General features: G+C 52.0%; 1 protein-coding gene across 1 annotated transcript in view; it reads left to right on the plus strand.

Moving 5' to 3' along the window:
- Positions 1–938: 938 nt before the first annotated feature.
- LOC133420503 (mucin-5AC-like) overlaps positions 939–12,565 on the plus strand; it is a gene marked incomplete at its 5' end in the record, with an annotated part of 29,792 nt that continues 18,165 nt past the window's right edge. Inside the window, 4 exons of the mRNA XM_061710197.1 lie at positions 939–1,391; positions 4,977–5,795; positions 9,621–10,230; positions 11,206–11,540. Coding sequence (XP_061566181.1) covers positions 939–1,391; positions 4,977–5,795; positions 9,621–10,230; positions 11,206–11,540 — 2,217 coding nt within the window. The remainder of the gene's footprint in view (positions 1,392–4,976; positions 5,796–9,620; positions 10,231–11,205; positions 11,541–12,565) is intronic.

Raw genomic sequence — 12,565 nt, forward strand, 5'->3', positions numbered from 1 at the left:
GCATTTTCAGAAATGTTTTTTTTTTTTACAGTTCATATTGCATAAAATGATTGAAAAAATAATATTTTACATTTTAAAATGACACAACATAATTGACATCTTTACAAATATAACAAATACAACCATTTAAGCATTAAGCACTGGAACACTTAATGCTTAAATGTGCCAAGGTGTTTCTGACTTTGATGTTGTGCATTATCATTACAGAAAAAGAGGAAAACAACAATGGGAATTGGAAAAATCTTATTCTCAGTGCTGATACTCACAGGTAAGTTGGAGGGACTGGGAATGAATTTGATGAAACTTAAAATATTTGTCTTTGGAAAAAAACTGAAGGTATTAAATGCTTATACTTACTATGAAAATAACTAAAACAAATGTCAATCATGAACACAGCCTTTCAGGCAAAAGAAACAAGCACGAGTGCATCAACAACTACAGCTGCTCCAACTACAACTACAGCTAGTCCAACAACTACAACAGTTGGTCCGACTACAAGTACTGTTGCTCCAACCACAACAACAGCCGCTCCAACAACTACCACAGTTGCTCCAACAACAACTACAGCTGCTCCAACCACAACTACAGCTGCTCCAACCACAACAACAGCTGCTCCAACAACTACCACAGCCGCTCCAACCACAACAACAGTTGCACCAACTACAACCACAGCCGCTCCAACAACTACCACAGCCGCTCCAACCACAACAACAGCCGCTCCAACAACTACCACAGTTGCACCAACTACAACTACAGCTGATCCAACCACAACCACAGCTGCTCCAACAACTACCACAGCCGCTCCAACCACAACAACAGTTGCACCAACTACAACCACAGCCGCTCCAACAACTACCACAGCCGCTCCAACCACAACAACAGCCGCTCCAACAACTACCACAGTTGCACCAACTACAACTACAGCTGATCCAACCACAACCACAGCTGCTCCAACAACAACCACAGCTGCTCCAACCACAACTACAACAACAGCTGCTCCAACAACAACCACAGCTGCTTCAACCACAACAACAGCTGCACCAACAACAACCACAGCTGCTCCAACAACTACAACAGCTGCTCCAACAACTACCACAGCTGCTCCAACAACTACCACAGCTGCTCCAACAACTACCACAGCTGCTCCAACCACAACAACAGCCGCTCCAACAACTACCACAGCTGCTCCAACGACAACTACAACAACAGCTGCTCCAACAACAACCACAGATGCTCCAACCACAACTACAGCGGCTCCAAGCACAACAACAGCCGCTCCAACAACTACCACAGCCGCTCCAACAACTACCACAGCGGCTCCAAGCACAACAACAGCCGCTCCAACAACTACCACAGCTGCTCCAACAACTACCACAGCTGCTCCAACCACAACAACAGCCGCTCCAACAACTACCACAGTTGCTCCAACAACAACTACAGCTGCTCCAACAACTACCACAGCCGCTCCAACAACAACCACAGTTGCTCCAACAACAACTACAGCTGCTCCAACAACTACCACAGCTGCTCCAACAACTACCACAGCCGCTCCAACAACAACCACAGCTGCTCCAACAACTACCACAGCTGCTCCAACAACTACCACAGTTGTTCTAACAACAACCACAGCTCCTCCAACAACTACCACAGCCGCTCCAACAACTACCACAGCCGCTCCAACAACAACCACAGTTGCTCCAACCACAACAACAGCCGCTCCAACAACTACCACAGCCGCTCCAACAACTACCACAGCTGCTCCAACAACTACCACAGCTGCTCCAACAACAACTACAGCCGCTCCAACAACAACCACAGCTGCTCCAACCACAACCACTGGTGCTCTGACAACAACCACAGTTGCACCAACAACAACCACAGCCGCTCCAACAACAACCACAGTTGCACCAACTACAACTACAACTGCTCCAACCACAACCACAGCTGCTCCAACAACTACCACAGCTGCTCCAACAACTACCACAGCTGCTCCAACAACAACCACAGCCGCTCCAACAACAACCACAGCTCCTCCAACAACTACCACAGCCGCTCCAACCACAACAACAGACGCTCCAACAACAACCACAGTTGCTCCAACAACTACCACAGCTGCTCCAACAACTACCACAGCTGCTCCAACAACAACCACAGACGCTCCAACAACAACCACAGCTCCTCCAACAACTACCACAGCCGCTCCAACCACAACAACAGACGCTCCAACAACAACCACAGTTGCTCCAACCACAACCACAGCTGCTCCAACAACTACCACAGCTGCTCCAACAACTACCACAGCTGCTCCAACAACAACCACAGCCGCTCCAACAACAACCACAGCTCCTCCAACAACTACCACAGCCGCTCCAACAACAACAACAGACGCTCCAACAACTACCACAGCTGCTCCAACAACAACCACAGTTGCTCCAACAAAGACCACAGTTGCTCCAACAACAACCACAGCTGCTCCAACCACAACAACAGCCGCTCCAACAACAACCACAGCCGCTCCAACAACAACCACAGTTGCTCCAACAACAACAACAGCTGCTCCAACAACTACCACAGCTGCTCCAACCACAACCACAGCTGCTCCAACAACTACCACAGCTGCTCCAACAACTACCACAGTTGCTCCAACCACAACTACAGCCGCTCCAACAACAACCACAGTTGCTCCAACAACAACCACAGCTGCTCCAACAACTACCACAGCTGCTCCAACAACAACCACAGCTGCTCCAACCACAGCCGCTCCAACAACTACCACAGCTGCTCCAACAACAACCACAGCTGCTCCAACCACAACCACAGCTGCTCCAACAACTACCACAGCTGCTCCAACCACAACAACAGCCGCTCCAACCACAACAACAGCCGCTCCAACAACAACCACAGCTGCTCCAACAACTACCACAGCTGCTCCAACCACAACAACAGCCGCTCCAACCACAACAACAGCTGCTCCAACAACTACCACAGCTGCTCCAACCACAACAACAGCCGCTCCAACCACAACAACAGCCGCTCCAACAACAACCACAGTTGCTCCAACAACAACCACAGCTGCTCCAACAACTACCACAGCTGCTCCAACAACTACCACAGCTGCTCCAACAACAACCACAGTTGCACCAACCACAACAACAGCCGCTCCAACAACTACCACAGCTGCTCCAACAACAACCACAGTTGCTCCAACCACAACAACAGCCGCTCCAACAACAACCACAGTTGCTCCAACAACAACTACAGCGGCTCCAACAACTACCACAGCCGCTCCAACAACAACCACAGTTGCTCCAACAACAACTACAGCGGCTCCAACAACTACCACAGCCGCTCCAACCACAACCACAGCTGCTCCAACCACAACCACAGTTGCTCCAACAACAACCACAGCCGCTCCAACAACAACCACAGCCGCTCCAACAACAACCACAGCTGCTCCAACTACAACAACAGCTCCTCCAACAACTACCACAGCTGCTCCAACAACAACTACAGTCGCTCCAACAACGACCACAGTTGCTCCAACTACAACCACAGTTGCTCCAACAACAACCACAGCTGCTCCAACCACAACAACAGCTCCTCCAACAACTACCACAGCTGCTCCAACAACAACTACAGTCGCTCCAACAACGACCACAGTTGCTCCAACAACAACTACAGCCGCTCCAACAACAACCACAGTTGCTCCATCCACAACAACAGCTCCTCCAACAACTACCACAGCCGCTCCAACAACAACAACAGCCGCTCCAACAACAACCACAGTTGCTCCAACCACAACGACAGCTGCTCCAACCACAACAACAGCCGCTCCAACAACTACCACAGCTGCTCCAACAACAACTACAGCTGCTCCAACCACAACCACAGTTGCTCCAACAACTACCACAGCTGCTCCAACAACTACCACAGCTGCTCCAACAACTACCACAGCTGCTCCAACAACAACTACAGTTGCTCCAACAACTACCACAGTTGCTCCAACAACTACCACAGCTGCTCCAACAACTACCACAGTTGCTCCAACAACTACCACAGCTGCTCCAACCACAACCACAGCTGCTCCAACAACTACCACAGCCGCTCCAACAACAACCACAGTTGCTCCAACAACAACTACAGCGGCTCCAACAACTACCACAGCTGCTCCAACCACAACAACAGCCGCTCCAACAACAACCACAGTTGCTCCAACAACAACCACAGCTGCTCCAACAACTACCACAGCCGCTCCAACAACAACCACAGCCGCTCCAACAACAACCACAGTTGCTCCAACAACAACAACAGCTGCTCCAACAACTACCACAGCTGCTCCAACCACAACTACAGCCGCTCCAACAACTACCACAGCTGCTCCAACAACAACCACAGTTGCTCCAACAACTACCACAGCTGCTCCAACCACAACCACAGCTGCTCCAACAACAACCACAGTTGCTCCAACAACAACCACAGCTGCTCCAACAACAACCACAGCTGCTCCAACAACTACCACAGCTGCTCCAACCACAACAACAGCCGCTCCAACAACTACCACAGCCGCTCCAACAACAACCACAGTTGCACCAACCACAACAACAGCCGCTCCACCCACAACAACAGCCGCTCCAACAACAACCACAGGTCCTCCAACAACTACCACAGCCGCTCCAACCACAACAACAGCCGCTCCAACAACTACCACAGCTGCTCCAACAACTACCACAGCTGCTCCAACCACAACAACAGCCGCTCCAACCACAACAACAGCCGCTCCAACAACAACCACAGTTGCTCCAACAACAACAACAGCTGCTCCAACAACTACCACAGCTGCTCCAACCACAACCACAGCTGCTCCAACAACTACCACAGCTGCTCCAACAACTACCACAGTTGCTCGAACCACAACTACAGCCGCTCCAACAACAACCACAGTTGCTCCAACAACAACCACAGCTGCTCCAACAACTACCACAGCTGCTCCAACAACAACCACAGCTGCTCCAACCACAACCACAGCTGCTCCAACAACTACCACAGCTGCTCCAACCACAACCACAGCTGCTCCAACAACTACCACAGCTGCTCCAACCACAACCACAGCTGCTCCAACCACAACCACAGCTGCTCCAACAACTACCACAGCTGCTCCAACAACAACCACAGCTGCTCCAACCACAACCACAGCTGCTCCAACAACTACCACAGCTGCTCCAACCACAACAACAGCCGCTCCAACCACAACAACAGCCGCTCCAACAACAACCACAGCTGCTCCAACAACAACCACAGCTGCTCCAACAACAACCACAGCTGCTCCAACCACAACCACAGCTGCTCCAACCACAACCACAGCCGCTCCAACAACTACCACAGTTGCACCAACCACAACAACAGCCGCTCCACCCACAACAACAGCCGCTCCAACAACAACCACAGGTCCTCCAACAACTACCACAGCCGCTCCAACCACAACAACAGCCGCTCCAACAACTACCACAGCTGCTCCAACAACTACCACAGCTGCTCCAACAACTACCACAGCTGCTCCAACCACAACAACAGCCGCTCCAACCACAACAACAGCCGCTCCAACAACAACCACAGTTGCTCCAACAACAACAACAGCTGCTCCAACAACTACCACAGCTGCTCCAACCACAACCACAGCTGCTCCAACAACTACCACAGCTGCTCCAACAACTACCACAGTTGCTCGAACCACAACTACAGCCGCTCCAACAACAACCACAGTTGCTCCAACAACAACCACAGCTGCTCCAACAACTACCACAGCTGCTCCAACAACAACCACAGCTGCTCCAACCACAACCACAGCCGCTCCAACAACTACCACAGCTGCTCCAACCACAACCACAGCTGCTCCAACAACTACCACAGCTGCTCCAACCACAACCACAGCTGCTCCAACAACTACCACAGCTGCTCCAACAACTACCACAGTTGCTCCAACCACAACCACAGCCGCTCCAACAACTACCACAGTTGCACCAACCACAACAACAGCCGCTCCACCCACAACAACAGCCGCTCCAACAACAACCACAGGTCCTCCAACAACTACCACAGCCGCTCCAACCACAACAACAGCCGCTCCAACAACTACCACAGCTGCTCCAACAACTACCACAGCTGCTCCAACAACTACCACAGCTGCTCCAACCACAACAACAGCCGCTCCAACCACAACAACAGCCGCTCCAACAACAACCACAGTTGCTCCAACAACAACAACAGCTGCTCCAACAACTACCACAGCTGCTCCAACCACAACCACAGCTGCTCCAACAACTACCACAGCTGCTCCAACAACTACCACAGTTGCTCGAACCACAACTACAGCCGCTCCAACAACAACCACAGTTGCTCCAACAACAACCACAGCTGCTCCAACAACTACCACAGCTGCTCCAACAACAACCACAGCTGCTCCAACCACAACCACAGCCGCTCCAACAACTACCACAGCTGCTCCAACCACAACCACAGCTGCTCCAACAACTACCACAGCTGCTCCAACCACAACCACAGCTGCTCCAACAACTACCACAGCTGCTCCAACAACAACCACAGCTGCTCCAACCACAACCACAGCTGCTCCAACAACTACCACAGCTGCTCCAACCACAACAACAGCCGCTCCAACCACAACAACAGCCGCTCCAACAACAACCACAGCTGCTCCAACAACAACCACAGCTGCTCCAACAACAACCACAGCTGCTCCAACCACAACCACAGCTGCTCCAACCACAACCACAGCCGCTCCAACAACTACCACAGCTGCTCCAACCACAACCACAGCTGCTCCAACAACTACCACAGCTGCTCCAACCACAACCACTGCTGCTCCAACCACAACCACAGCTGCTCCAACAACTACCACAGCTGCTCCAACAACAACCACAGCTGCTCCAACCACAACCACAGCTGCTCCAACAACTACCACAGCTGCTCCAACCACAACAACAGCCGCTCAAACCACAACAACAGCCGCTCCAACCACAACAACAGCCGCTCCAACAACTATCACAGCTGCTCCAACAACTACCACAGCTGCTCCAACAACAACCACAATTGCACCAACCACAACAACAGCCGCTCCAACAACTACCACAGCTGCTCCAACAACAACCACAGTTGCTCCAACCACAACAACAGCCGCTCCAACAACAACCACAGTTGCTCCAACAACAACTACAGCGGCTCCAACAACTACCACAGCCGCTCCAACCACAACCACAGCTGCTCCAAACACAACCACAGTTGCTCCAACAACAACCACAGCCGCTCCAACAACAACCACAGCCGCTCCAACAACAACCACAGCTGCTCCAACCACAACAACAGCTCCTCCAACAACTACCACAGCTGCTCCAACAACAACTACAGTCGCTCCAACAACGACCACAGTTGCTCCAACAACAACTAAAGCCGCTCCAACAACAACCACAGTTGCTCCAACCACAACAACAGCTCCTCCAACAACTACCACAGCCGCTCCAACAACAACAACAGCCGCTCCAACAACAACCACAGTTGCTCCAACCACAACTACAGCTGCTCCAACCACAACTACAGCTGTTCCAACCACAACAACAGCCGCTCCAACAACTACCACAGCTGCTCCAACAACAACTACAGCTGCTCCAACCACAACCACAGCTGCTCCAACCACAACCACAGTTGCTCGAACAACTACCACAGCTGCTCCAACAACTACCACAGCTGCTCCAACAACTACCACAGCTGCTCCAACAACAACTACAGTTGCTCCAACAACTACCACAGTTGCTCCAACAACTACCACAGCTGCTCCAACAACTACCACAGTTGCTCCAACAACTACCACAGCTGCTCCAACAACAACCACAGCTGCTCCAACCACAACCACAGCTGCTCCAACAACTACCACAGCTGCTCCAACAACAACTACAGTTGCACCAACAACTACCACAGTTGCTCCAACAACTACCACAGCTGCTCCAACAACTACCACAGTTGCTCCAACAACTACCACAGCTGCTCCAACAACAACCACAGCTGCTCCAACAACCACCACAGCCGCTCCAACAACTACCACAGCTGCTCCAACCACAACAACAGCTGCTCCAACAACTACCACAGCTGCTCCAACAACTACCACAGCTGCTCCAACAACTACCACAGCTGCTCCAACCACAACAACAGCCACTCCAACCACAACAACAGCCGCTCCAACAACTACCACAGTTGCTCCAACAACAACCACAGCTGCTCCAACAACAACCACAGCCGCTCCAACAACAACCACAGTTGCTCCAACAACAACAACAGGTGCTCCAACAACTACCACAGCTGCTCCAACCACAACTACAGCCGCTCCAACAACTACCACAGCTGCTCAAACAACAACCACAGTTGCTCCAACAACTACCACAGCTGCTCCAACCACAACCACAGCTGCTCCAACAACAACCACAGTTGCTCCAACAACAACCACAGCTGCTCCAACAACAACCACAGCTGCTCCAACAACTACCACAGCTGCTCCAACCACAACAACAGCCGCTCCAACAACTACCACAGCCGCTCCAACAACAACCACAGTTGCACCAACCACAACAACAGCCGCTCCAACCACAACAACAGCCGCTCCAACAACAACCACAGCTCCTCCAACAACTACCACAGCCGCTCCAACCACAACAACAGCCGCTCCAACAACTACCACAGCTGCTCCAACAACTACCACAGCTGCTCCAACAACTACCACAGCTGCTCCAACCACAACAACAGCCGCTCCAACCACAACAACAGCCGCTCCAACAACAACCACAGTTGCTCCAACAACAACTACAGCGGCTCCAACCACAACCACTGGTGCTCTGACAACAACTACAGCCGCTCCAACAACAACCACAGCTGCTCCAACAACAACCACAGCTGCTCCAACCACAACAACAGCTCCTCCAACAACAACTACAGCCGCTCCAACAACAACCACAGTTGCTCCAACCACAACAACAGCTGCTCCAACCACAACAACAGCCGTTCCAACCACAACAGTAGCTGCTCCAACAACTACCACAGTTGCTCCAACAACAACTACAGTTGCTCCAACAACTACCAAAGCTGCTCCAACAACAACCACAGCTGCTCCAACCACAACCACAGCTGCTCCAACATCTACCACAGCTGCTCCAACCACAACAACAGCCGCTCCAACCACAACAACAGCCGCTCCAACAACTACCACAGCCGCTCCAACAACAACCACAGCTGCTCCATCGACAACAACAGCTGCTCCAACAACTACCACAGCTGCTCCAACAACAACCACAGCTGCTCCAACCTCAACAACAGCTGCTCCAACAACTACCACATCTGCTCCAACAACAACCACAGTTGCTCCAACCACAACAACAGCCGCTCCAACAACAACCAAAGTTGCTCCAACAACAACTACAGCGGCTCCAACAACTACCACAGCCGCTCCAACCACACCCACAGCTGCTCCAACCACAACCACAGTTGCTCCAACAACAACCACAGCCGCTCCAACAACAACCACAGCCGCTCCAACAACAACCACAGCCGCTCCAACCACAACCACAGTTGCTCCAACAACTACCACAGCTGCTCCAACAACTACCACAGCTGCTCCAACCACAACAACAGCTCCTCCAACAACTACCTTAGCCGCTCCAACAACAACCACAGCTGCTCCAACAACAACTACAGCCGCTCCAACAACGACCACAGTTGCTCCAACAACAACTACAGCCGCTCCAACAACAACCACAGTTGCTCCAACCACAACAACAGCTCCAACAACAACAACAGCCGCTCCAACAACAACAACCACAGTTGCTCCAACCACAACAACAGCCGCTCCAACCACAACAACAGCCGCTCCAACAACTACCACAGCCGCTCCAACAACAACCACAGCTGCTCCAACCACAACAATAGCTGCTCCAACAACTACCACAGCTGCTCCAACAACTACCACAGCTGCTCCAACAACTACCACAGCTCCTCCAACAACTACCACAGCCGCTACAACCACAACCACAGCCGCTCCAACAACAACCACAGCCGCTCCAACAACAACCACAGTTGCTCCAACAACAACAACAGCCGCTCCAACAACAACCACAGCCGCTCCAACCACAACCACAGCCGCTCCAACAACTACCACAGCCGCTCCAACAACTACCACAGCTGCTCCAACCACAACCACAGCTGCTCTAACAACTACCACAGCTGCTCCAACAACTTCCACAGTTGCTCCAACCACAACTACAGCCGCTCCAACAACTACCACAGCTGCTCCAACAACAACCACAATTGCTCCAACAACTACCACAGCTCCTCCGACAACTACTACAGCTGCTCCAACAACTACCACAGCCGCTCCAACAACAACCACAGCCGCTCCAACAACAACCACAGTTGCTCCAACAACAACAACAGCTGCTCCAACAACTACCACAGCTGCTCCAACCACAACCACAGCTGCTCTAACAACTACCACAGCTGCTCCAACAACTTCCACAGTTGCTCCAACCACAACTACAGCCGCTCCAACAACTACCACAGCTGCTCCAACAACAACCACAGTTGCTCCAACAACTACCACAGCTCCTCCGACAACTACCACAGCTGCTCCAACAACTACCACAGTTGCTCCAACCACAACCACAGCTGCTCCACCAACTACCACAGTTGCTCCAACCACAACAACTGCCGCTCCAACAACTACCACAGCTGCTCCAACAACAACCACAGCTGCTCCAACCACAACCACAGCTGCTCCAACCACAACAACAGCCGCTCCAACAACAACTACAGAGGCTCCAACCACAACCACAGCTGCTCCAACAACTACCACAGCTGCTCCAACAACAACCACAGCTGCTCCAACAACAACCACAGCCGCTCCAACAACAACTACAGCTGCTCCAACCACAACAACAGCTGCTCCAACCACAACAACAGCCGCTCCAACAACTACCACAGTTGCTCCAACAACAACCACAGCTGCTACAACAACAACCACAGCTGCTCCAACAACAACCACAGCCGCTCCAACAACAACCACAGCTGCTCCAACAACAACCACAGCTGCTCCAACCACAACAACAGTCGCTCCAACAACTACCACAGTTGCTCCAACAACAACCACAGCTGCTCCAACAACAACCACAGCTGCTCCAACAACTACCACAGCTGCTCCAACCACAACAACAGCCGCTCCAACAACTACCACAGCCGCTCCAACAACAACCACAGTTGCACCAACCACAACAACAGCCGCTCCAACAACAACCACAGCTCCACCAACAACTACCACAGCCGCTCCAACAACAACCACAGTTGCTCCAACAACAACAACAACAGCTGCTCCAACAACTACCACAGCTGCTCCAACCACAACCACACCTGCTCCAACAACTACCACAGCTGCTCCAACAACTACCACAGTTGCTCCAACCACAACTACAGCCGCTCCAACAACTACCACAGCTGCTCCAACAACAACCACAGTTGCACCAACAACCACCACAGCCGCTCCAACAACAACCACAGCTGCTCCAACAACTACCACAGTTGCTCCAACCACAAAAACAGCCGCTCCAACAACTACCACAGCTGCTCCGACAACTACCACAGCTGCTCCAACAACTACCACAGCTGCTCCAACAACTACCACAGTTGCTCCAACCACAACAACAGCCGCTCCAACAACTACCACAGCTGCTCCAACAACTACCACAGCCGCTCCAACAACAACTACAGCGGCTCCAACCACAACCACAGCTGCTCCAACAACAACTACAGTTGCTCCAACAACAACCACAGCTGCTCCAACAACAACCACAGCTGCTCCAACAACTACCACAGCTGCTCCAACCACAACCACAGCTGCTCCAACCACAACAACAGCCGCTCCAACAACTACCACAGCTGCTCCAACAACCACAGTTGCACCAACTACAACTACAGCTGCTCCAACCACAACCACAGCCGCTCCAACAACTACCACAGTTGCACCAACTACAACTAAAGCTGCTCCAACCACAACAACAGCCGCTCCAACAACTACCACCGCTGCTCCAACAACTACCACAGCTGCTCCAACCACAACCACAGCTGCTCCAACAACTACCACAGCCGCTCCAACCACAACAACAGCCGCTCCAACAACTACCACAGCCGCTCCAACAACAACCACAGCCGCTCCAACAACAACCACAGTTGCTCCAACAACAACAACAGCTGCTCCAACAACTACCACAGCTGCTCCAACCACAACCACACCTGCTCCAACAACTACCACAGCTGCTCCAACCACAACTACAGCCGCTCCAACAACTACCACAGCTGCTCCAACAACAACCACAGTTGCACCAACAACCACCACAGCTGCTCCAACAACAACCACAGCTGCTCCTACAACTACCATAGTTGCTCCAACCATAACAACAGCCGCTCCAACAACTACCACAGCTGCTCCGACAACTACCACAGCTGCTCCAACAACTACCACACC

Source organism: Cololabis saira, chromosome 20 (assembly GCF_033807715.1).
Source record: "Cololabis saira isolate AMF1-May2022 chromosome 20, fColSai1.1, whole genome shotgun sequence".
NCBI lineage: Eukaryota > Metazoa > Chordata > Actinopteri > Beloniformes > Belonidae > Cololabis > Cololabis saira.